This window comes from Macrosteles quadrilineatus, unplaced genomic scaffold, assembly GCF_028750875.1.
Source record: "Macrosteles quadrilineatus isolate MER2022 unplaced genomic scaffold, UCM_ALF_1.0 Scaffold_5__1_contigs__length_97177068, whole genome shotgun sequence".
In the NCBI taxonomy this organism is placed as follows: domain Eukaryota; kingdom Metazoa; phylum Arthropoda; class Insecta; order Hemiptera; family Cicadellidae; genus Macrosteles; species Macrosteles quadrilineatus.
Genome location: NW_026542598.1, coordinates 22,738,613 through 22,766,336, shown reverse-complemented (window position 1 = coordinate 22,766,336; position 27,724 = coordinate 22,738,613). Strand labels below are relative to the sequence as shown.

The 27,724-nt window shown below is 34.5% G+C and overlaps 3 protein-coding genes across 4 annotated transcripts in view; 2 read left to right on the top strand and 1 right to left on the bottom strand.

The window, feature by feature from the left end:
• The first annotated feature begins 6,726 nt into the window (after nucleotides 1-6,726).
• On the top strand, nucleotides 6,727-7,305 carry LOC128995474 (peptidoglycan-recognition protein SD-like). The gene has a single exon (XM_054420493.1). It carries the CDS (start codon nucleotides 6,727-6,729, stop codon nucleotides 7,303-7,305), a length of 579 nt encoding a protein of 192 aa, XP_054276468.1.
• Nucleotides 7,306-9,696: 2,391 nt separating this feature from the next.
• On the top strand, nucleotides 9,697-16,141 carry LOC128994236 (peptidoglycan-recognition protein SD-like). The gene is made up of 3 exons (XM_054418639.1): nucleotides 9,697-9,966; nucleotides 12,148-12,285; nucleotides 15,211-16,141. The coding sequence occupies exons 1-3, from the start codon at nucleotides 9,762-9,764 to the stop codon at nucleotides 15,771-15,773; spliced, it is 906 nt and encodes a 301-aa protein (XP_054274614.1). The 5' UTR covers nucleotides 9,697-9,761; the 3' UTR covers nucleotides 15,774-16,141.
• A 3,828-nt stretch (nucleotides 16,142-19,969) lies between these two features.
• The window catches only part of LOC128994852 (alpha-1,3-mannosyl-glycoprotein 4-beta-N-acetylglucosaminyltransferase B-like), a 98,925-nt gene continuing 91,170 nt past the window's right edge, over nucleotides 19,970-27,724 (bottom strand). For both annotated transcript variants that reach the window (XM_054419665.1, XM_054419666.1), the window contains exons 9-14: nucleotides 26,155-26,285; nucleotides 25,615-25,722; nucleotides 24,356-24,549; nucleotides 23,383-23,516; nucleotides 22,268-22,383; nucleotides 19,970-21,491 (exon numbers count right to left, since the gene is read on the bottom strand). In XM_054419665.1, the coding sequence (XP_054275640.1) occupies nucleotides 21,462-21,491; nucleotides 22,268-22,383; nucleotides 23,383-23,516; nucleotides 24,356-24,549; nucleotides 25,615-25,722; nucleotides 26,155-26,285 (713 nt within the window). In that variant the 3' untranslated portion in view covers nucleotides 19,970-21,461. The remainder of the gene's footprint in view (nucleotides 21,492-22,267; nucleotides 22,384-23,382; nucleotides 23,517-24,355; nucleotides 24,550-25,614; nucleotides 25,723-26,154; nucleotides 26,286-27,724) is intronic.

Genomic DNA, 27,724 nt, shown 5'->3' with positions numbered 1-27,724 from the left:
GACAAAATCGGAAGCAACACTCGGGGAAGCAACATAGGGAGTATAGGAGTTGCTTTTATACGAGACTTCAGGAGAGACGAACCTAGCAAGTTGATGATTACTCGGCAGAAACATTACTCAATTTTGGAGTGGCAAAGGCCAAGTTAAGGGAAGATTTACTGTTAGGACATTGCCAGCGGCGAGTGGGTTTTTCTTATAGTCCAGGATTCAATATACTGAAACACATCCAGTCTTGGCCCCATTGGAGCAGGGCGAATGTGAGCAATTGTGGCAGTTTCGTTCCTTCAATTATCTCGCCATTTAATCAACTACTAGTTGCCCTGCCCGTGCTTCGCTACGGGGTGAAAATACAGAAAAGAATAATTCGGTTTTACTTTAAGATACTATAATATACAATGAGAAACAGTTACAACACACTTACCAGGAAACATATAGGCAAAGGTTAAATTCTGCTTAGTGATTATTTAAATTAAGATCTCTTAATGTACTGTATTACAGTACTATTATTTTATATAGTGTATATCATTTAAAATATATGCAAAACTATAATTCATTGATCACATGGAACCGAGAAACAACTTTCCTTGTAAACAAATTAAATTAAATAGCAGAACAGCATTTCTGACAACAGCTGGAGTTTCATAACAATATTTGTTTTCCATGTTAATCTTATGGAGAAATACGAAACTTTAAAGGGCGGCCCCCAGGCCTCACTCAATTATTTCCTAAAAAAGAAAGTTTCCTGCACAACTTCACGTTACGCTCTTTCCAATGACACCAAAAACATGTCAATCGGTTCAGTAGTTTCGGAGGAGTAATTGTCACAAAAATCTTGCTTGCGTATTAAATAAGTACGAGAGCACGCCCCGTGGTCGAAAAATCGACCAAAAGTATGTTTTGTGCAAACTTCTATATTTTCACCCCACACTGTTAAATAAAACATGTGATTGGAATGTCTTCCATTTGTTTTGATTTTCTGTTTATATTTTGTTGTTATTTCGTCATCACCATAGCAACCCATAAAACCCATGTTAATTTTTTTAAATTTCAAATTCATTTTTTGTGCTTATTTTTGTGTCTATTTTAGTTTATAAAGGGATCCTGCACACCTACAGGAAAATAGCTTTCTAACGGTATGCGTAGATTTTCCGTACGATACACACGAGCTGAGAAAAAAGGTTTTAAAGAAACATGCTTGCCTATTAATATATAGACGAGAGGTCGTCCAGTGGTCGAAACTCGACCAAAAATATGTAATGTACTCACTTAACTATTTTCACCCCACACTGTAAATAAAACATGTGATTGGAGTTTCCTCCATTTGTTTTGATTTTCTGTTTATATTTCGTTGTTATTTCGTAACCAGCATAGCAACGCATAAGATCCATGTTAATTTTTTACAACTTTTAAACTTATTTTTTGTGCTTATCTTTGAGCCTATTTAAATTTATAAAGGGATTCTGCACACCTACAGGAAAATAGCTTTCCAACGGTATGCGTAGATTTTCCCTACGATGCACACAAGCTGAGAAAAAAGGTTTTAAAGAAACATGCTTGCCTATTAATATATAGATAGATAGATTCCAAAAGATAAAAAAGCAATACGGGTGTAACATTAATAAAAACACCGATCGCCTATAACCTACACATTAACTTACTTAATCTACCCTACCTTCAAAGGACTAAATGTAGTCACGAATCCTCATAAAGCCCGGCCTGACTTCCCCATATGCCTTTTCTCTTATGAAACCGATTCATGAAATCATACAGCAAGTTTGGTTGGGTTTTGTTATTTTATAACAGTTTAAGCGAATTTCCCATATAGGGAATAAGCTATTACCGTAGTACTAATGGTAAGACCTGGACCCAAGACTGATTTAATTTTTCATTTTGAGGTCCCTAGAGGCTAAAAACACCATCCGTTCAACTTTATATATATATATATATATATATTGTAAGAAAGGGGATTAACCCCGTACCCACGGTGCTCATCTATGCAGACACTCTGTTCACATTACACTTAGTCGACCAGTTGGTGTGAACAGAGTTGAACAGTAGCATGAGCATCGATTTACAAATTCCTTTCCCAAATGATGTGAGCTAGGCGATGACCGGTAGGGCTGTCTTCCAAGAAACATCATTAACCTATAAGCCACACACCCTATCAGAAATCAGCCAATGAGAAGGGCTAATGAAGAAGATGGAGGGGTCAGGAGTCTCGGAGCTGGAGGACCTGGAGAGGACAATCGGGGAGATCACCACGGGCCACGAGACCAAGAAGATCAGGAGTTTCGGAGTGCGTGTATCGGTGCGTGTGCTTCTGGGACAATGAACAGTATGTAAAAAGAATAAAATACATAACTAAATTTTTGTAAAACAAACAAGTCATGTAATTTGTCAGTAACTAATTCTTTTAAATTTTCAATTGATTTTCTTTTCTTGTAAATTTAACGTTGTAAATTAATTTAACTTACTATTTTTGTTTTTTGCCTTTTCGAAGTTTTCTTTTGCTGTTGTTACACTTTGTAACTTTTGTAGTTTTTCTAAATTTAAATTTTGTTCATTACACGTTGAGTAACACCTGCTATTTTTCCCGAGTCCCTGGAGTCAAACCTTTAATTTAAGACCTCTTTACCTTTCTGCGACTTACCAGGCGTCCACAATTTTCTGGTAAAAATGTTGTCTTACAGAATCCTACTAATATTATAAATGAGAAAGTTTGGATGTATGGATGTATGGATGTATGTTTGTGACAAGTGAACGCGAAAAATACTGGTCGGATTGGGCTGAAATTTGGCATGATGATAGCTCACATTCCCGATTAACATATAGGCATATTCTTATTTCAAAAATCCTTTCGGGCTCCGCCCCAGTGGCTCTGGAGTTTACCATGTTAACCTTATGAGAAATGGAATTATTGAATCTTAACAGCTGTTTCAATTAAACAAGTTGGTTCTGTTCTATGATGTTCAATAGCATTAAAGTTACAAGGATTACCAACAGGGTGCAACACTATTATTTCTTTTACATTTATGACAACAGCTAATTTGCAACCAAAAGGTGAGTGAGCGTAGCGAACGAACTTCAACCTGGAGGCGAGTTAGCGTAGCGAACGAGCTAACCTGAAGGCAAGTGAGCGCAGCGAACGAGCTCCAACCTAAAGGTGAGTGAGCGTAGCGAACGAGCTCCAACCTAAAGGTGAGTGAGCGTAGCGAACAAACTTCAACCAGGACGTGATTGAGCCATGCGAACGAGATAATCTTGAAAATTAAGAAGCTAAACGGGGCAAAGCCCGCGGGTTACAGCTAGTTATATATAAGGATGAGAAAGTTTGGATGTATGGATGTATGTTTGTGACAAGTAAACGCGAAAAATACTGGTCGGATCGGGCTGAAATTTGGTGTGATGATAGTTCACATTCCCGATTAACATATGGACGCATTCTTATCTCAAAAGTCCTTTCGGGCTCCACCCCAGTGGCCCTTTAGTTTCCCATGTTAACCTTATGAGTAATCATATTTAAAAGGAATAAAATAATTTTGTCAGCTGTTTCAACTACACAAAATGGTTCTATGATATTAAATAGCATTAAAAAGTTATAAGGTTTACCAACAGGGTGCAGTACTATTAACTTTTTTGCATTTTGTGTCCTCTTCCCGTTGCAAAGCACGGGTACAACAGCTAGTTATATATGTATTTGAAACCTTCAAAGTCATTTTTATAGTCAGTTAGCATGCGCTTGTAATCAATCTAGTTTTGAGTCTCCCCTATTTTATTCGTAAATATACTTACAATTTAACAAATGTTCAAATGTCTCACATTGTTTCAAACCACTAATACTTTATACGGTTTATATGGATGGGTATAAATTTAATCTACATTTTTAATAACTTCGTATACATTTGTAATACAATATCAACAATTTGATTACCTGCGTTATCGCAACCTGCATCATAACACTGCATCAGAGAATATCGATAAGACTATACGATACATAGTATATATCGATTAGTTAATCGCAAAAAACTCAATTAGAATTGAGTATTGAGTTCAGTCAGTTCGTCAGTTGGAGTAGAATTGTTGGTATAGCTAGCAGCTAGCAGAAATAAGTAATCGGTATAACAGTGACTAGTGGGTGTCTTCTACATCTCCAAGCTATGTAATGTGGACGACTGTGGTCAAGTCTGACTCCAGCTCAGAACACAGAGTTGTTGACGGAACTGTTGTTCACAACATCGTCCTCAACAACTGTCCAGAGGTCCACATCGGCCCCAAGTTTGTACACAACCACAACAACAACATAACCATCAACAACGGAGTCGTGGACAGTGATAAAAATGTTAATTCTCCGTGTTCTGTGGTAAAAAAATGTAAGTTTTTTATATTTTAATCTAGTAGTAAAAGTGCAAAGGACGAATTGTTTATCCTTTGATATTACAATGATTCACTACTGTTCAAAACATAGTGAGCTAACTCTTGTAGTTTTTGTTTGCCGTTTGTGATGAGCTGCTTGTTTTAATCTTTTCTTGGAAAACAAAAATATAACTGGAATAATTGAATTACATCATTGCCGTCGCCTATGATGACGTCATGCCTGAGGAGCATTACGGCCTGTTTATATAGTGTGGCCTTGCCTACTGCCATGTTAATAATAACAGTAAACATTGCACATACACTCCATTATGAATTGGTGCAACAGCTGTTTCAGCAGGCCAGGCAATTACATATACTCTATCAGTTTACTTTATCAGTTGTTAACATTTGTATTGTTGAACTGCAAAAGCAGCTGCTTTAAATTATAAAGATAAATGGTAAAGAAACACTAGTGCGCTACGTGGAAAAATTAAGAACTGATTGAGAGCAAAGAAAAATCGGCTGATCGGTTTCCCTTGCTTTAAACTACTTGGGAAACAGTTACTTTCTTTTATATCAGCTGTCATTAGAAAAGGTAACTCTCTGTAAAGAGTAGGAATTTTTTTTCCAGGGATGAAAGTTTTCATCACTGGTTTTGCTCCTTAGCTTTATTCCTAAAATCTTGAAATATTTTATATTATCATCTAAGCTGTACTGTACAATGTTAAATTTTCTATGACCTAAGATCAGAAAAGGTTTGCAGGTATGACAATTTCTAAAGGGATTAGATTTATATTCTGTGGAACATCCATCCTATTCATAATTTTAATAATCATCTCCACAATATTTCTAATGAAGCCAAAAGAACCTGACTATCCACCTGAAAATATTGGTAAGTTATAATATTTGTTTTGATGTACATAAACAACCGTATTTTAATCCATTATATTTGATAATACCATGTTTTTACTCGTTAATTTAAACACCATTTTGGTTAGTATTTTGGTGCCGGGATGAATACACTCTACATATTAAATTAACATAAAAACCATGAAGTAAATGTAATTTAGATGAAGTTTTATCTCAGTTTATTGAACGGAAGAAATCAATAATAATATTTTATTAGCCCAGTAAATTCTTTTCTTGCTTGACATTGGGAGATGATGTTTGACGTTTTAGAGATAGTTTATACATTGAATTGTAATAATTAAATAATCTGATTGCCAAAAAAATTGTAATCCATGTTACATTGTACGCAAAACACATTACACCCAGTTATTATGAAGCTAAAAAATTTGCTTGTATCCACTGAGGGGACTTTCCATTCCTCCATTTTCCATGGTCTGTGATGTGATTTAAGTATGTTATCTTATCTTGCTAATATTAGTACCTGGGGACTGAGCTTTGCTCGGGGAAAATCATTAGTTTACTCTGAAAGCAGTAGTTTATTATTGCAGATACATTACTCCACTCCCTGTCCTCTCCCATAACTGCAATAAGCAATATCATGTTTTCAAACTTGTCAGATTTTTAAGGTTAAATCAAATGCTAAACAAACAAACTATAATGTATTTGTGACAATAGATACTGTGCATTGAAAAATATAACTTACTTTATAAAATTACTCTACTTTTATGAAATCGCTTTACCATAAGAGAATATTTACTGAAAATAGAGAAATAGGTTGGGATATAATAATGAGATATGTTTCGTTTGAAAAACTCTTAACGTATATATTGTAGCCCTAGCCCTAGGGGGTTTGAAGTAACACTTGTCATAATTAAAAATCTCGAGATAAGGAGAACGAGAGAGGCATTTATAGGCCAACATATGACCCATTTAAATTATAATTAACAGCTAATCGTATTGAAAATAATTCACCTAAGGAATCAGATAAGTTCACCAGGTCCGGTAACAAACAGGGCACGTGAAAGACCTAAAAACAAGAGTCAAGGTTGGTTAATAAAATCATAAAATGCAGTAAATACTCATGTTTTATAAATACATACAGCTTATCACAATAAATAAATAAATAAATTCAAAAATTAAAATTCCTTAGTAGATACAATCTTTGTCAATGATACAATACGGCCGCTAATAGAACAATTAAAACACCTAAAAACCACAAAATATCACAATGTCAAACATATTACATCCATAATAATGTAAATAAGTCTTGTTGTTTGTGATGAGTCTGTATGTTTTTTTTTATTTAACCTCAAAATTTGACGCGTATGAACACACGATCACACAACAGACGAAGAAGTTCATCGCCAAAGATAGTCCACCTGCTAAACTTAACTGCTTCTAGCTAAAAAGCTGCTTCTAGTTCAACTGTACTTATAAATACTGTCAAAATCTACTTATGTTCAAATGATTTCAGAGGACTACCCATTGGTCGTCACAAGAGAGACATGGGGAGCCGCCCCTCCATGTGTAGAATTGTCGAACAACACGGTCCCTCTAGAACGAGTTATCTTCATCCACGCGGCTGGTGGGGGAACCTGCAATAACTTTTCATCCTGCAGGAATATTATGTTGGAACTTCAAGACATCGCTAAAAAAAACTGTGGTCCTGACACTTTAGAAGACATTGTGTACAACTTTGTGATCGTAAGTGATGGACATATTTTCGTAGGTCGTGGTTGGGACAAAATAGGAGCACATACTTATGGGAGTAATACAGGTAGTTTAGGAGTTGCATTCATTGGGGACTTCCGAAGAGATGAACCCAGCGAAATGATGCTGAACTCAGCAAAAACATTACTTGAGTTTGCAGTCGCTAGGTCCAAGTTGAAAAAAGATTATCAGTTGTACGGTCATTGCCAACGTCAATCAGGGTTTCCTTACAGTCCTGGAAAGAATGTAATGAAACACATCCAGTATTGGCCGCACTGGAACAATACGAAAGTGAAGAATTGTGCTGAGCCATCTGGTATAGTATTTCTTTAGAAACTTCATAATTAAATTATATCCCGAAGAATTTGTAATTCTCAAAATTGTGAACTGTTTCTTCTTTATACATTGGGCCATGACTTTAACGATTCAATCAGAGCATAGCTGTAGATAATGAGTGTAAATATAATTATGTGAATCTATTTAAATAATTGGTAAGAAGAATATATTATTAAGAATAAAAATATAAAAAATATTGTATATTTATTTATACATCCACACTTTGATAGTGAGAAATTATAGCCTACATATACCAAATTTTCCTGTTTTAAGGTCAAGAGTACCTTGCTTTGTCTCACTTCAGTTCTAGATATTTCTTTTAGTGTAAGACTATATAACAGTCATTTGTGTAACTATTGGGCCAAGGCAGTTTACACTCGCATTACACATTATATTTTTCCTACAAATACTATAAAGCATTAAAAATAATTAGTCTTTCAAACACTGAACAACACGTTTTTAGGTTAGGTTAAATCCAAACAATTAACGAAATGGGAAACGCTGCACCAGCTGATCGTAGTCGTAGTATCTTTAAGTGTTGCTAACCTTTTTCCAAGCGTACACGGATTATGTGCATAATAAAAGCACGCTGTTTTGTGTTGTTTGGTTGGAATACTGGTTTGCGACAGAATAAAAACAGTGCGATAAAGTAAAAATTGTGCAGCAAAGTAAGTAAATACAGCAATTAGCAGTTTGCTGTCAGTACCAGCTTGCTGTTGTGTGTTGTGTATCAGTGCAAGGAAGCCCACTTTGTCGGGTAACTGTAGGAAAAGGACATTTTATTGGTGTTTTAAACAGCCCGTTTTAACGAGTTTTTGGGGACGTCGGTTTAACCAGAAAACCCGCTATCCGGACTGGCCTCGGTCCCGAGGAGTCCGGATAAGAGAAAGTGTACTGTAGTATGTTACCAAGTAGCCTACCCTCGTAATCATATGTATTTGAAACTTGTAGAAATATCTTTTAAGACATTTTATTATTTTATAGTAAGTTATTGATAAGAATGCACTTAAATCAATCCAATTTTGATCCCCTGTTTTACTCATAAAAAATTACATTTTAACAAATTTCCAAATCTCTACATTGTTTCAAATAGCTAATACTTTATCCGGTTTATTTGGATGGATATTAATTCAAGATACATTTTAAATAACTTCGTATACATTTGTAATACAATATCAACAAATCAATTAGGATCTACCTGCGGTCTTTTAACCAGAACAGAATAATATATACATACACATGGTCACTTCTTTATTCAAAGCAGCAATTTATTATTTTAAAACAATTAAGTTTTACTGTATTTATGTTTTAAACTACTTTATCAGGTAAAGGTGGACAATCTTGACATTAAAACTGTCTCTCTGAGTGATTTCGTTTGCATTATTCTTTGATGAATATGTCTAAAATATCAGTGGGAACTAATTTACAGCCACCTCTAGGCTGCAATCCTACAGCTCATGGTTCATGGCAGCACACTTCAATGTATAAAATCGCAGCAATATCTGTAGACTACTAATTGATCCGTTGTTGGGATTTCCCGCAATCCCCTCCAACTATCGTTATCGCGGCCTTGATTCTCGCCTGCATCACAACACTGTATCAGAGAATATCGATAAGACTATCCGATACTGTGATCCGATACACCGATTCAATGGAGTTTCAATATCGTCATGGCGATACGATATTGTTTTTTCATTCACTATTCATTTGCTGCTCAGTGTTCACTGACACGCCAACTCTGGTCAACTAAACATTACCTTTTGCAGTTACTTATATTTTGAAATACTATGATTACACAACTGATTTAAAATATTTAAATGAACGTACTTGTCTAGTTTTTGGTTGAAACATGTACATAAGACAACGGAAAAGTGTGTTCTCGTATGGCAATGTTAAATGCCATTCCTGTAATTTTTTGTTGCCTTGTCAATTGAACAAGAACAAGAATTCTTTGGTGGGCTCCAAATACTTAATCTAATTTCGGTACTTTTCTGTTATAGGTACAGTACCAACCACACAAGGTTACTTTAGGTTAGGTTAGGAAAGATTTTAAGTGAAACTAAATGTATAGTTTAGTGTACAAATATCCTAACATAACATGGTGTACTCTCTATAGCAGAAAATTACCCTATTTTCTAACCTAAAACAATAGGTACTTGTTAGGTACAAAAATTAGGAATAGTGAGGCATGTAAATTACGGCATGTAAACAAAATTTCAAACCACTTTGAGGACCTCTGCTCGGCGCAGCTGCGATACCAGTGGGAGATCACTAGGTTCAGGTATCAAGTAATGCGAATGATTAATTCGAATGAAATGTCAAATCACACATCGATGTTGCAAACATCGATAATATAATCGCAAACACTCAGTCCAGTCGTCAGTTAAAGCAAAAGCAGTCAGTAATCAGTTAACAGTGACTAGTGAGTGTATTCTACATTTTCAAGCTATGTAATGTGGACGACTGTGGTCAAGTCTGACTCCAGCTCAGAACAAAAAGTTGTTGGCGGAAGTGTTGTTCCCCACAACATCGTCCTCAACAACTGCCCAGAGGTCCACATCGGCCCCAAGTTTGTACACAACAACAACATCACCATCAACAACGGAGTCGTGGACAGTGATGAAAATGTCAAGTCTCTGTGTTCTGTGGTAAAAAAATGTAAGTCTTCTCCAATTTTAACCTAGTAATGAAAGTGCAAAGAACGTATCTCTTGCCCTATAATATTGCATTACACAATGATTCACTGCTGTTTAAAACAGAGCTAACTCTTGTAGTCAAATTGTTTTGAAGATTTTCCTTTTAGTTGCATACTTTGAAGTAAAATAATATTTTGTTTTTGCTTTGTATTTTTTTCAAGAGCTTTGTATCTACAGTGTTTGTCCTTTGTATTGTAAAAATGTATTTTTCTTTTTGCTTTTGTTTGTACAAACTCTGTAGTTTTTGTGTTTTGCTATGTTTGAACTGTGCCATATCTTCTCAATTACATTTCGATTGTAATTTCATAACGTGATTTTCTTTGTACTTTCTTGCAAGTGGGGTTTAACTTGTCTATATACATAATTTCGTCTTTTTTACATTATTTTGATAGTTTATATTCTGTCAAAGGCAATATAATATTGTACTTGACTAAAATGCCACAATTTTTTGACACAAGACACTGAGGTATAATAGTAAAAGTTAGTTTCACATGTAAGCCGAAACCGAGGGCGGGACTAACTTGAGCAAGTGCCACAAAATCACGATTACATATCACCAATATTTTTTATCGTGACGCAAAAGTACTCTCAAGCAGAATAACAGACAAAAATTTAAAATATTATTTTTTCCAATTTACAAAAAAAGCAATAATGTACAGGGTGGTAATAAAGTCCGAAGACAGTTAAATATTTTCTAAACAACAACAGATAACTCAATAAGATTTGGTACATCAACACCACACTTAAAAATCTACTTTTTTTTTGGAAATATCAATTTTTTGTCGTATCATGGGGACATCCCGCAAGGAGTCAGAAGGAAATCTTAAATAGAAGCATAGGTTGACATGTACATCAAATTAAAGGTGTTTACTAGCAGAATATAATGCAGCAAATTTGAACTCAAACGGACAACCGAGCCAAGAATGACAGTTGTCTAAAGATTCATTTAATTTGCATTGCTGTTATACGCTTACTCCTCAGGGGCCACAAGCCCTAGGAATCGGAAGAAAATTGTTAACGTAAGCATAGGTCGATATGCACATCAAATTAAAGGTCTTCACTAGTAGATTACAATGCCGTAAACTCAAGCTCAAAAGAACGCCTGAGTAAAAAATGGCACTCGTTCAAAGATTCAAAATGGCAGATTCAAGAAATCTTTGAACGGTTGCCATTTTGCGCAGGATCAACCTTTTGAAGTGCGATTTGCGGCATTGTATTCTACTAAAAAAGACCTTTCATTTGATGTGCATATTGACCTACGCTTTCATTTAAGATTTCCTTCCGACTCCTTGTGGGCCGTCCCCCTGAAGAGTTATTGGATCACTGAATATGTGTTAAGATAAAATTGTATGCTCTGTAACTTTGTATCATAAGTATTGTAGCTCTATCTAAATTATTTTTTTTATTTAACTGTCTTCGGACTTTATTACCACCCTGTATAGCAAACCAACATAACAACGTCAACATTAGAAGTTCAACATTATGTTTATTGTTAAGTAAACACACACTTCAAGCTAAATCAGATTAAAACTAGCTTAATAAGCATAATAATAATAATATGCCTACATTAGTATTTCCATAACCTCCTGCTCCTGTAATACAAGGCCGCGGGTTTGGTGTGTGGTGACGTCGCACCTGCCCCTATTGCCATGATAATAACAGTAATAACAAACGTAAACAAACATTGCGCAGACTCTCCATTATGATTAGTGTAACAGCTGTTTTGTCAGGCCCGGCCATGCAATATCTGTTTACATTTGTATTGTTGCACTGCAAAAACAGCTGCTTTAAATTTATAAAGATAAATGGTAAAAAAAAAACACTAATTAAGAACTGGTTTAGGGCAAGGGAAAATCAGCTGATCGGCTTCCCTTGCTCTAAATTAGAGCTTGGGAAACAGTTACTTTCTTTTATATCAGCTGGCATTGAAAATAGCTACTCTCTTTAAAGACTGGGATTTTTTTCTCTAGGGAAAAAGTTTACAGCACTAGATTTAATCCTTAGCTTTATTCCTAAAGTCTTGAAATATTTTATGGTATCAACTAATCTATACTTTGTTAAATTTTCTATGGCCTAAGATCAGTAAATGTTTGGAGGTACTTTGTTCAATTTTCTATGGCCTAAGATCAGTAAATGTTTGCAGGTATGACAATTTCTAATGGGATTGGATTAATAATCTATGGAACATCCTTCCTTTTCATAATTTTAATAATCATCTCCACAATATTTCTAATTATACAAAAAGAACCTAGCAGACCTGTCTTTCCACCTGAAAATAGCGGTAAGTTACAATATTTTTTTCATGTCCATAAAAACTGTATTTTAATCCATTAGATTTTATAATACCATGTTTTTTACTTGTAAATTTAAACACAGTTTTTTGGTTAGTATTTTGGTACTGGGATGAATTTGCTCTAATTGACATAAAAACCATAAATTATATGTAATTTTGAATTAGTTTTATCTCAGTTTATTTAACTGATGAAATCAATTATATTTCATTAACCCAGTAAATTACCTGTATAAACATTAGTATATTTCATATCAAAGGCTAAAATGAGGTCTTGTCTTGCGTGACATTGGGAGATCGTTTTAGAGCTTATAGTTTATACATTGAATTGCAATAATTAAATCTGATCAAATTATTAAATCTGATTGCCAAACACATTGTAATCAAGCTAAACAATTTGCTTGTATCCACTGAGGAGGCTTTCCTTTCCACCGCATTTCCCATGGTCTGTGATATATGTTCCAATAATCACATCCAAGACGATTTGAAGTTTAAGGGCGCTGAGATGTTTTAGCACTATACCGTTTGCTAAGTTCTAAGATCTAATGTACTCGTTGCATGCCTCAAGACAGTTCTTCAGATTACTGTTAGTATTCTTGAGCTTTATTCCTTCTTGCACCAGTTAGCAAATTACACCTGTTCTCAAGCAGATAGTTACATTTCAATTCTGAAAATAGTTCTTCAGATAAACTGATTTAGCCTCAGAGCAATCGTGAAACCATGTGGGCCTAACGCCCTACTCCTACTGTTGATTTAATCATTGTTTTTAATCAGAATATGCTTGGGTAAGTGATTCCACCATGCTTTCTTTACCCCACTGTCGTTAGAAGCAGGTGGTGGTGGATAGTATAGAAGAAGTCGATTGTACTTCTCTGTGCTGACAGTGGTAGAGTTACTGATTTTCTGCCTGCTCACAATAATGCCTGAACCTCCTCTTATGTTATATACATAGGCTATATATTATATTTTACCATTGTAGTCCTATGTAAGACTACTCTGTAGGCCTATGTAAAACTACTCTAAGCTAAGCTCATGTGTGTTCTTCTTGTTCAATACTACTTCCGTGTCATCTCCAAAATGTAGCTTTGTGCTAAGTAGTCTGTTGATTTTATTATCAAAATAAATCTTTTAAATTTACTTTGTGTAGTTATTATTTAGAAGCCCAAGAAGAACTAAGACTTACCTAGGCCGCAATGTCTAAAATTTTTCACTATGTTTGTGCAAGTCTGAAGATGAACCGCCATTCAGGTGACTTAGGGAGTGGTTTTTGATGGGAAATGTACCAATAACTCCCGTTACATAAAACAAAATAGTATTACCAAAAATCAATTTCAACTAAAAAATCAGACATTTTTAGCCATGGAGCTGTACACGGCTAAGCACCATGTATTGTAGTGGAAGTGTTTTTAAAAGTGGCTATTCCTGTGTTCAGTAGACGTTTCAATGTGGGTCTAAGAAGAAAGTCCTAATTTGAAACTATGGGTGGGTTTAGAGCCAATAGTTCAGCATTGAAACTAAAATCAACAGGCCATCCAAGGTCAGCCCGGATGCCAGAGTCAAGAGAGTGAGGAAGACTGTGTGGTGTGGTTGAAAATGGGATTCAATTCAATTCAATTCAATTCAATTCAATTATTTAAGATGGGGACGCCACTATGTGCGTATTTTAACCCAAATATGAGTGAAGGATGAGTGTAGGATGAGTGGCGCGATCTTGTAGTCTTGTTAGTGACTAAGGCCGACATGTTCCTTAGACACAGCTGTTAATTAATAGCCCATACAGCTAATGGCAACTAAGGGACCTACAGTTTATAGTGGAATCCGAACCACATTTTTCCTTGTAATTTACGAATTGGTCTAATTATCAGGATAATACTGCGGATAGTCGTAGTACTCACTAGTGCGGACGTTAATCCACACCAGGGAGCATCGCATCCACAGTGCATCCCTATAAATATCCACAATTCGTGACCTCCCAGTAGCTGGATTACAGGACTCGCTCATAATGACAATTTGGTGACGTGAAATCAAATCAATTAATTGTTCTGAAATGAGATGTGCTTTGCATAACGACTGGGCTTCAACTGTACCCGACTGTCATTTTGTATGAATGAAAGTGCAGGTCGTATCGTAATACTCTTCTACCGAGTGGCCAGACATATGCACTGTGCAGAGCTGCAGCTTATTCACGAGCAGGCCGCTAAGAACTAGCTTTCACAGATTCACTCACTCTCTCGACGTTCTGTGGCGTCCGGGCTGACCTTGATTACAAATATTGCATCCACATTTTGGTTGAAGGTAAAATTTTAGAAGTTTGCAAAATGTTTGCATCTTGTATGAGCAATGTACAAATGTCAACCCTTTGGTTTGATAGGTTCATCTGAATGTGTGAAACGTTCCATGTTGGTTTTAAATACCTTTCAGTACATTCAGTCTTTTAAAATGATTATTGTACTAAGAGCTGAGCCAGTATCCAATTGTTTCATATTGCTTCCATCGGTACAATTTTGCCTTCAATCAATGTGCCAAGAAAATGTTTTTTCTTTATGTCTATCACTTTCTGAACTTTCTTAGAACTTTCTGCCTGTGTCCAAATCCTCTCAAGTCTCATTTCGCTTTAAATTTCAGTGTACCTGGGTCATTTTTGTAAGTAGACACTTGCAATGTGACCAATTTTAGTAAATTATATTCTGCATCTATGAATGTATACATTTGTTAGTTCAGTGAGAAAGATAACCATGCACCTCACTCCATGATACAAAACCTTCATTCATATGCATGTTAAAATACCAGTTGTATCACCATCTCAATTTAACTACAAATGTGAAAGTAAGGGTATTTGTGAGTATGTCACATATGGTAAATCACATAAAAACTATTGGACAAATTGAATTTATAAATATGTTCAAATGATTTCAGAGGACTACCCGTTGGATAAAAGATTCGTCACAAGAGAGAAATGGGGAGCCGCCCCTCCATGTAAAGAATTGTCGAACAACACGGTCCCTGTAGAACGAGTTATTTTCATCCACACGGCTGGTGGGGGAACCTGCAATAACTTTGCATCCTGCAGGAATATTATGTTGGAACTTCAAGACATTGGTAAAAAAGACTGTGGTCCTAAAACTTACGAAGACATCATGTACAACTTTGTGATCGGAAGTGATGGACATATCTTCGTAGGTCGTGGTTGGGACAAAATAGGAGCACATACTTATGGGAGTAATACAGGGAGTTTAGGAGTTGCATTCATTGGGGACTTCCGAAGAGATGAACCCAGCGAAATGATGCTGAACTCGGCAAAAACATTACTTGAGTTTGCAGTCGCTAGGTCCAAGTTGAAAAAAGATTATCAGTTGTACGGTCATTGTCAACGTCACTCAGGGTTTCCTTACAGTCCTGGAAAGAATGTAATGAAACATATCCAGTATTGGCCGCACTGGGAAAAAACGAACGTGGAAAATTGTGCTGATCTGGTATAGTACTTCACAAAGAAACTTCTTAACTAAATTATATCCCGAAGCATTTGCAATTCTCAAAATTGTGAACTGTTTCTTCTTCATACATTGGGCCATGACATTATTATTAACAATTCAATCTCAGTAAATATAATTATGTGAATCTGTTTAAATAATTAGTAAGAAGGATATATTGTTAAGAATAAAACCTTTTAAAAAAATATTATATATTATTTATGTTTGTAAGCATTGAATGTGAGAAATTATAGCCTACACATTATACAAAATTTTCCTATTTTAAGGTTGAGTGTACCTTGCTTGTCTCAACTAAAACTTCAGTTCTAGATATTTTTTTAGTGTAAGACTAAATTACTTACTTAATTCCCGTCACAGTTCAACAACGGCTCAAATCCCATTGATGAGATGTGACAGGAATTACAAAAGTAATTTAGTCTTGCATTATGTCCAACAGCTCAGGGGATAGAAACTAGAAACATAGATATTAATTCCTTTTAGGTTTTTCTCAATTTTTCTTTAGTTAGTTGAAATCCTTTTTTTACAAATAATTCAACAGTTGTTATATATGGTTTGAGTCTTCTTAGAATATTGCTAATCCCTGGATTGGACCTGGGATGCTAAATTAAATTGGTTATTTTAATAATTAAATCTCATAAATAAAAAGAACTTATCAGGGTATAAATCTTTAAGTCCCTGCAAGGTAAAGCTTAACGCTAAAATATGGACGAAGAAAACCATGAAATATAACTTAAACTTTTATTAACACAAAATCCAAACAAGAAATTTACACAAAATAAACCGTCAAATCTGTATAAATATTTTACAATTATCGTACAAAGTATGAAACATTCGGGACACAAGGTCAACACATATTTTGTTATTAGGTAACACTACACAACATTAATTTATTTGATTTTTCATGGCCACCGATACAATACTTGCTTACAATATGTATGTATATGATATTATTTTTAATATGTTTAATCTTAATGTATTACTACACTTTAAATATTAATCATACATCATTATAAAATAAATAAACAATGAAAAAGTAGTCAGTACCGTTAGTCAGGAGATGCTACCCTTCACATAGATGCTAGCCAATGGATGTTCTCCTGACTCCACAGTAGGTTGTTTTATAAGTTACTATAATTTAATTTTGTTCAGAAAAAATAAAGAAAACCTTATTTGTACAGTTAGTTGTTCATCTTAATGCTTCTGTAGTTTAAATGCTAAAGCTAGTAAAGTTAACTACAAACATAATTCTTATGGATATTAGAGATCTGGTGTTTCTGTTAATTTTGTAATACTATTGTCATATTATGTGAACTCCACTCTTGTTATCATATTATGTCCACATGGGTGCTCTAGTAGTTTTATTGAGCAACTTAATCGTAGATTTTGTATAACATTACTAGATAGCTGTGAGTTGGTTACAACTTCATTCTAAGGAAGCTTGATTTTACAATTGCAAAATTCAAGTTTCTATATGTCGTTTGAGGGTCAATAATTTATGTTTTAAATCAATCAACAGATTAGCGTTTAAAAAACAAGACTAGTGTTTTCTCCTGTTGAAAAGTGTTATTAAATTACTCTGGCATTACCCCTTTGTTGATAAAGGTAAATTAACAATAATAACAATAGTTGACAACTTTTAGCAATCAGAACAAGTAGAAAATTGGATGATATTAAATAACAATTTTCTAATGTTGTGTGTGGAAGGGATTTTTTACTTAATTCATATTTTTTTCCCCTGACAAGATTTACCATGTTTTTCTTTACGAAGGTGGAACCCAATATAGGTTTTGAATCAGCAAGTTGTAGAAATATTTACTTTTGGTGGGATTTGTACCTTTAAGTTTGGAGCTATAGTCTCGTTTGTCTATGCAGGACTCGCCCTCTAAAACATACTACTTTGAAAAGCTTCTATTTATTTTAGTAAGATGTATACTTCAGAACATTCATACGCTTGTTTTATGAAAGGCGTCCCACGTAGCAGGTCCTGAGGAGCAAAACTAGAAGGAATTTGCACATGTAAAATGTAAAATGTCTTTTGCAACCACTTTTTTATTTGGTGGTGAGTGAGAGTTGTAACAAGACCAGGGTTTGGAAAATAGATACTTTTTTTTAAAGTACAAATTTTATGGTTGTGCTCGAACATGGGAGGTTAGACATAAAAGATAAACACGAAAATTTAACTCTATTTTAGGGAACAAGTTACAGACTTGGATGCTGCTTTTCAATTAAATTTTTTATATTATTCATTGTGACCACAGTTCTTGGTATGACAACTAGTTCCATTCCTTAGAACTACATCAGGTCATTTTTATGCAACCACATCATCAATGTATTAATACATTGTGGGTGTCAATTGATTCTTTAAAAAACTGTCACAATCACAATTAAAACTTGTCATGTAAAATTGAATAAAATTTATGTTTTTACATATTAAGTAAGGAATTGTCACAAAGGTGCATGAAAGCTCATTTTTAACTGAATAGAACGAAGAGTGGATGGCGTTTATCGCAGAACGTTATGCATAAAACCAACCTTAGACATTGTAATTATTTCTGTAAAGTTACATTTTAAACTATTTTGGGTTATTCAACATTTACATGAATCAAAGCACTAATAGAGGTTTAGCCATAGTTATCTATAACGACTAATATCAAAACATACAGGTAGAATTTTTGTGGTAGTGTTATAGAATCAAATTTAAAAGGTAAATAGTTAGAGAAAAAAAATATTAAAGGTTGCAGATACATGTTAAAACTTAGTATAAACTATCTGAAAGCTCTTAATTTTTAAGTACAATACTAGTTGTTTAGGTATAGATAAGTACATAATTAAGGACATGAGTTAAAATATATTAAAAACAATAAACCATACATTGTGAGGAACAAATAGATTACTAACCGTTTAAATATATTTGAGAGTTAAAACAAAACATAAAACAAGCGTTATTAAGCCTATCCATTACATGTTTTGTTCGTTAACTTAATTTGCTATTTTTGTTATCATATTATTAGAAATCTGACCATATAATAATGAGTAAGTTGGAATATCCCTATTTTGCAATGTCATACAATAAATCTATATCTTATGAGAGGCGTGTATTTATTTCTTTATTCTATATTCACAAACTATTGATAGCTGTTTTCATACTAATAACATAACAATTAAATAAGAAGAATTAATTAGTTCTTTAATATTTGTAAACAAAAAAACAACAATATGCAATGCTAAGCTAATCATGATGTAAAATTGAGGCTCTTATTACTATGTAGCTATAAAATAATACTTGATCGATGAATACTGATTATGTATAAATATGCTTATAATTATATAACATGACGTTCACAAAAAGTCCCTTTTTTAAGATTTATGATAAAACTTAAAAGATTCAACAATAATGATTTTTTGTATAGGAATCAAAATACAGGGTGACAAAAAAGTCTGGAAACGGCTTAATATCTTTTTAACTAAATCCGATAGAAAATTCAAAACTTTAACATTAACTTAAATATATGAAAACTACTGTTTGCAAGCATTACCATTTTTTTACCTTCACCAGGGGACGGCCCATGAGGAGTAGGTACATAATCTTTAATGTAAGCATAGGTTGATATGCACATCATTTTAAAGGTCTGGTTAAGTGGAGTTCATTGCCGGAAACCGCGTCAAAAAAGGTTCATCCGTTACAAAATGGCGGTAGTCCAAAGTTCTTGTGGAATATACCTGCACAGGTAAAATACTCATAGTCAACATTAGCCGGGAAATCTGAAAACCGGTCAAATTTGTTTTGAAGATTGAATAAGCTTAGTCTGTGAGCTAGTTGACTTAAAAATACAATTTCAGCTCTCAAGGTAATGTTTAATACGAGTATTTACCAATACTAAGGCCTGTGAAGGTATTTTCCGCAAGAACTTTAGACGGCCGCCATTTTGTAACGGATGAACCTTTTTTGACGGGGTTTCCGGCAATGAACTCCACATAACCAGACCTTTAAAATGATGTGCATATCAACCTATGCTTACATTAAATATTATGTACCTACTCCTCATGGGCCGTCCCCTGGTGAAGGTAAAAAAATGGTAATGCTTGCAAACAGTAGTTTTCATATATTTAAGTTAATGTTAAAGTTTTGAATTTTCTATCGGATTTAGTTAAAAAGATATTAAGCCGTTTCCAGACTTTTTTGTCACCCTGTATAATATATTTAAGTGCTGTTATATTGATAATAGCCAAAGATGTAGAACAAAGGGACTGATCGTAAGATATAATATATAAAATTTAGACTGATAAGTCCACTTCAATTATTGTGGACATCAGTTTTTTATACATACACTTTTTGTAAATCTTATTATCTTATAGAATAGTCATAATGGTCAACATGATGATCTACTTTTAGTATATAAAAGTTTATTTTGAACTCAAAGAAAATTCCTAAGTTCTGCACTACTTTAAGATATTTCAAAAATATATTTTTTGCAGAATTATAATTTTTTTTTGTTAAATTAATAGATAAATGATATTAATTTAAATAATAAACCTTGAATAGAGACTATATTGAATTAGTGTATATAAATATTATTATTGTAAAATATTAGACTAAGTATCTATGATACACCGTTATTAAATAACAAGTGATGTTTCAAATGGTAACCTAATATCTCACAGAACTCACAGTAAACTTAGGCTAAACATTCTGAATAATTATATCACAATACATAAAACGTTTGAAATATATTAATATTAATATCATTAAAAGGCTTAATCAATAAAATAAAACCTAACCTAAATGCTTAACATAATTAAATAATATATGTACATCACAGCCTTTTTTTCATGTGCACAAACTAAAATACTACCGGAGTTCAACACTAAACTATGGCTATATCAGACTAGCAGCTTATAACGACATTTTATACAAGAAGCGTGGCACGTTCGGCTCCGTCTGACCTTGCTGCTTAGCAGCGTAGTAAAAATATAAAATTTCAGTTACGATTCTTAAATTATTATATTAATCACATTTTCAATAGGGGTCTGCGGGCCAGGACTTTTTACTTTGGGTCGGGTCGGTTTGACAATTTTGGCTCTCGGGTTAAGGGGATCAATTGTGAAGAACAAATAGCTTATTCCCAGTCTGGAAAATTCACAATAAAATATAAAAAAAATAATGAGAGTGAGTTGAATTTAACTATTTTACTAGCTTTCATTTTTAGCCAAAGAAAAACTTTGGTTTTAGTATAGCTCTTTTTTAATTTTTTTTAAACATTAGTTAATTATTTGTAGTGCTTCATTTGGCTTATAAAATATTGAACTTGTTATTCCCTATATCATCAATCGTCAATATTTTCTCTGTACCTGACAAAATTTTGACAATCTTATGGGGTCAAACCACATCATGAACATCATCTTCTACAATCAATGAGAAATTGTGAACATCTTCCAAGATCACAGAGAAATTGTAAATTTTCTATCGCGCATCTTCGAAGATGCTTTCACGAAAAGAAGTACTCGACTCGACCAAAGCTTGACCCGCCCCAACCAACTGCTTGAGCTAACTTTTGGCCCTACCCAAAAATATCAAAGACCCGCAGACCCTTAGTTATTAAGTTGAAAAGCCGTTGAGATGGTTGTTGTCAAGATGGCACATCAAGAATGAGGGCGTCTGTAGCCAGTCATGTGGTGTCATCTGCCTAGATCTGGGGTGATGGATATCTACAAACAACAGCGATAAGTTGTAAAACGTCCACCAAAAGAGTTTTGAAACACTATCAATCATACTCACCACAATTAAATCTGTCTTAGTGCCTACACAATCTGACGTGGTAAGGAAATTGTTTGTAGAAAATCTTATCGCGAAAAAGATTAACAAAAGATTGTAGTGTTATTCTTACCTGTTTTTAAGTTGCAGCTAATTTTCTAAGAGACTGTATATTACTCTAAAAATGGGTGAGGAAAGCACAAGGGGGAGAAGTGGGGACTTTTGGGAAAATACACATCTCAACATGGTCTAACGCATAGAAAAACCCAGCTTTCCCAGAATTACTTCTGACATCTGCCTTATTTATATCTTCATTGGGCTATAAACTCAATAATACCGTCAAATTCCACCCAAGACGGACACTGTGTATATAAGGTGAGCCCTCCACTCCAGCTAAGTCACAAATTATTAAGCATTGGATTGCAAATGTATAGGATTCGAAACCGTGCATGTAGAAAGACCTCAATGTTGCACTCTTCAGTGCAACGCCTTAGCCAACTGAGCGACCATACCACCGTTAACTGAACACAACAAGTAAGACTTTAAGCACACTAGCGCTCGCAAGTAATATTCGGTGAACTAATACCCTGAGCTATACTTGGGCTTGGGTTTTAATGTGTTAGGAATTTTCAAGACAAACAAATTCAGACTGTTAAATTACATTTCAACTTGTGCTTTTTTGAGAGGTGTTTCTTAACAGTTTTTTTACGCTAATTTTAATTACACTTACCTCACTGAGAATGGCCCAGTTTTCTGTTTCGCTATGAACAGTTAATCTCAGGTGTTTGATGGGCCCAAGAATCCTAGGAACTATACCCTCTGCAACCCCCAAATTGTCAAACTTGCCTGTTGAAAATTTACATCACATTACATGACTTAATATTTAGATGCTAGCGTTTAAAACTAGTTCTAGAGTATTTTAATAAACTTTTAAACACATTATATTCCATCTTTCAAGTATATTCACAACAGTCCCATGGCATTTTAATGGACCAATACCTAAAATGCAAGCTTGTTTATTTATAGATCAAACATATTGTTATTTAAAAGAACCACTGAAGTATTTTAATGATAATCAAATATACAATGTTAAAAACATAAACTGTGCAAGGTTGTATTTATTTAACATCCAAGCTTGGGGCCTCAAAGAAAAAAAAGAAGCAATTTCACAGAGAAAATCTGTTTTGAGTTTAATTTTCAAGTTCAGCTTCTGTTCTCGGAATTGACAAAAGCGTATCCAAAAATCACGCAATCGAAAACCACTATTGATCCATAACCATAAGAGCCGTTCACGATTCCTCTGCGATCAAGGGAGATGTTCACAATATCGTCACGACTGCAACAAACGTTCATCATTTCACTGTGATCGCAGGAGACAAAAATTGTATATCTGCTACAACAGAATCTAGGAGCGCTGGTTTTGCTGGATATGGCTAGTGGACTATGGTAAATGTGGGAAAGTGAGAACTAACGTCATTAAACTGTTGCCATCAGCTGATAAATACAGGTGAGATTTGTACTCTAAAAAAAATCACCCTGAGAGTGGCACTCTTGGATTCTGGTGTAGACACTAGCAGATTTGATTTGAACACAACGTTTACTGGGTCAGTGAGACTTCTTGGTTAGCTCATTATTCTGTGGTCTTCTTACAGCTATCTGATAATCCTCACATTAAATTATGGTATATAGAGAAAAGGAAAGTTTACTCATAAAGGTTATACTGGTAGCATTGACTATTGGATACAGAAGTTGCATTAATAGTCAAAGCTGGTAGTCTCTTTTAGCATCTGATTCTCCGGATGATATTCGGTTTTCAACTGTAAGAAATGTATAAACTTAGCTCACCTATAATGACGTAACCATCTGAAGTAGTGTTGTAAGTGTCGTAGTTTGCCGGCATCCTCACTGGTGACACTTCCACTGTGGTGTTGTAAAGTTTGTCAGACGGATGTTCAGCGTTTCCGCTGCGGAACACATATCTGCAAACACAGTTTGTCACAAAACATGTGTTTGACATTCTAACTCGTTAAGTGCAGTACAGCCGTAAAGAAGTTGATTAGTGATATACACTATATTGTAAATAGAAAGATAAATAAACAATACAGATTGATACTTTCCCCTATTAGCTTGTCAAGAACAATTTAGATAATTTATGGTAGTACCTATGATATGTTGTTAAGGATAAAATCACAAAAACTACAATAACCTGTTATTTTGTTGTTTTACAGCATTGGGGTTTGCACCATTTTGTTTACTGTTGACTGGACCCTAACATTTAAAACTTTGATTAAAACTGATTGAGCCATTTTTGTGATTGTCCTTTTTTTATGTCCAAAATGGATTTTTTACCAATAGTCTAACTTGAAAATGTTGACAAAAAAATACATTCACCATGTCCTATGTAGGCTATAGGTTGGAGAATGTAAATAAATCTATAAGACCGCCATGAATCAAATTCCTTTCAAAGCATCACAGAACAATCATCATCAGCAGACATTTAAACACATAGTATTTTGTTTGATGATAAAAAAAAACCCCAAATAATTATGTTATTTTTTTAGCATAGATATTCTTGCATTGTTCTCTCCCCACATGAGGAAAATAGTCACATTGCAGGGTTGAATTTCAGCCAGAGCAAGGCCTGATGTCAAAAATATTAGGAAATCCTTTCTTCGTGGGCTTGTCATGTCATTCTAACAAATATACAACACAACCAGGGCTATCAATCAACACGTAATTATTGAAATCATCTGAAACTATTTTGTTGTTGTGGCAAACATGACTTTCTTTGACAAATGTTACATTTTAATCCACTTACTTTTTAATATAAAGTGGCGCCTTGAAGGAGAAGACTAGGTGGTCGCCTGGCTGTGGTAAAAGGCCCCAGAAGAACGTCTCACCCTCATATGCTCGCTTGAGAGTGTACTGCTTGTATGCCTTGATCTCTGTAGCCACCTCGGCATCGGGGTTGCTGTGTGGAGTGAACAGATTCACCTTACCAAACTGCTTATCCTGTCAACAACAAAAACTCAATGCAACCTACACCTCACTGGCACCTTCCTTACTTAAAATACTTATGAAAAGAGGGTGTCGGGCTACCGAAATAGTCGCAAGACTAAAAAAAAAATACTAAACTTATTCTGACCTTATACTATTGATATAACTAGAAATTCCATGCTCATAAACACGTTCAGTGCTAGGGGCGGGAACTCTCGTCCCGCTGTACCGGCACTGCAGGTGCGGGGCGGGAAATATTGTCCTCCTTGCATAACAACAATCTTGCTTCAGTGTGAGCTCAGCCTCGCACGGGGAACGTTGTTTCTGATTGCCTCTTGTTGTACCAGTTTTATACTTCAATCCAGTATAATGTCTTTTCAGATTCGACTATCTTATCGGTGGAAGGGATTGTTCTAAATTCAGTTCAGGGGTTTTGGGTTGGATGCAGTAATATGGAATGGAATAATGATGATAATTACTGCAGTTCAAACAGATAGGCCGACTTGTTGTAACCTATAGCATCTTTAGTTTCATACTTACTATTTAAATAACAAAAATAAAGGTCTAAATTTATGACTATATGAACTATGAAGGTCCATAGGCCATTGGTTTAACCTCTATTCTTTTTTAAATTCATTCAGGACTATCTTTATTACTTAAGTTGAATGCTGCAAAAATTGTCATATACATAAGTTTGATTTACAATAAATCGAACAACCTAGTAGTGTAGTACTAATTTTTAACAATAACCATGCTAACTTTTTCAATAGCTGGAGGCTCATCAAAGTATGTAACCATAAGTAACTTTACAAAACATATTGTAAAATATTAATTTAAAAACAGGTTAGTTGTAATAATAACACAGTTCCAAATGGTGTTGATTGAAAAATATTGTGGGTATTTGTAGCATTTAAGTAACATATTTCTTCAAGCAACCACATTAAAAAACATTGTGACAAATGGAAAATTTCAGATTTGAATATTTAGAATGGAATGTCAACTCAGGCAGAGTATCCGTAGTCAAATTTACTACTGTCACTGTCGAACATAAAGAAACAAAACAGTGAAATCATATCTTACCTTGAGCTTTTGTACCTTCCCCTTCAGAGAGGAGTAAGTACCAATATGTTGAAACAACGAGGGTTTATAGTGAATCCAAAGTTCTTCTTTGTCTTTCTTGCATTGTTTCTACAAACAAAAAACAACCAAACAGATTTGTTATTAGTAAGTTTGAAGATATATAGTGTTAAATTTAAATTAGGGTGTTTGAATATCTTCTAAACTATGTAAGATATGGTAGAGTAACTGTCCAAAATTCATACTCTTATTGGGCTGCAACTTTTAACAATATTTTTGTTTCGTTAACAAAAACTGTTGGCCAGCTAAAACCACTAAACCAATAAACAAAATGTTGACAATTTTATAAAACATTTTTAGGTTATGGTTGCTAGCAATCACAGACTTGTAAAAAGTAATTATTTTTTTACCTAAAACAATGTTCTCGTTCATCGACTTATGTTCTAAGAACAACTAGGGATAGCATCTTAAGCTTAGCTAGAATGGACAATTTGTTTTAACATTCTAAGATAAACCCCACAATCACATAAAATCAATCCTCACATTGTCTTTTTCTAAGTTGCAAGCCTTTGTGTGGATGACATGGTCTAGCAGCCAATCCACAGGTTTGTCATTGTAGAACATGAAGAAGAACTGGATTAGCCAAGGTAGTTCAACACAGCGAAACATTTTACCTGAAAGATTATTAGAAGTTGAACAAATTCATAAAAACAATCGCCCAACCCATCATATAGTTTAACAAATTAAGGATAAGGGTTGTGTTGGGTAAAAATTCCATACGTTGATAGTTTATAGACCAGAGGCTTATCTTTTTACAGTAGTCATGGATAGTTTACAGCTGGTCCATTCAACAAATGACATAACAATACCTCATTATATTTGGATCAAGTTTTTTCATAAGAAGATGATAACAAGACTCCTTAGAATAATTAAACTAAAAATAAAGTTTGAGCATTAATTTCAAAATGTACTAAGTAAAAATGTTCATGTATAGAAATTAACAGAATAATTTTGAATCCCTTATTGCCATGTTGAAGCGTATTACTTAGCAGGTTCGCTAACATGATAGACATGATAGATAGTAGGGTGATCAAAATAGACGGACCCTAATATTGAACTTCATTGATAGACTGGAGGTATTAAATTGCTCAGTAGCTCAGACCGGGAATAGAAACCTGTTATAACCAAGTGATATGCAATATTCTAGTTTCCAACACTGTTACCTCTACTTGCTTGTTGCTTTTGTTTCCATAGTTTTGACGAATTTTTAAAACGAGGCATATGTGAGACAATGGTTTATAGCAAAAATATATAATACAATTCTACTATGGACCAATTGTGTCTTATTTGCTCAGCCTATATTAAACCCAACTATGACGCATAGCGCCACTATTTTATATAGTGCCACACAACAAAATCGTCTGCCTTTCCGATCAGCGTGCCTCTTTCAGTCTGCTGCTTGCTTTTCCTGAGAAACGGTCAAGGAGTAACGGGATCGAGATTTCCTACGTCTTATCTCTGGTAGGATTAGCTGCCAATCTTCCCTTTTCTAATCTAACCGAACTTCAAGGCCCTGTTAAATCAGGATAAGTCCTTAAAAAATATTAAGTAGAACTAAGATTAAGATGACAGGCTAGATTAACAATTTAAGGGGAAGCCAGCAGGCTTTCGCCCTATTCGCAGAAAATTAAATTCCAAAAATTATGCCTCGTTAAAAGAGGTAATCATTCCTAGACATGCAATAGTCACCACGTTGAAAATCTAAGTATTAAATCATTCAGGAATCGCCTTAGGAGTCAAAATTCGTTCAATAAGGAGCGCAATAGACCTATTTTATCATCTTCTCAATTTTCACACTATTTAGCAGTTTAGTTTGGAGGGTTAGTTATAGTTCTGTTTTCTAGTTAAATTATAAGTAATCAAAGCTGGCTTGGCCTGCTTCTGGTCTGGGTAAAGATTTCCGCCCTCTGGTTCCCCAACAACGTTTCCTATTAATCTGTCATTATATGATGGTAGCAGAGGATAGCACGTTCTTAATTGCAACATGCTAGGGTTCTCCAGGCCCTAGCACCACAGTCAGGCAGTTACCTACACACATTCACTCAATTGCAAT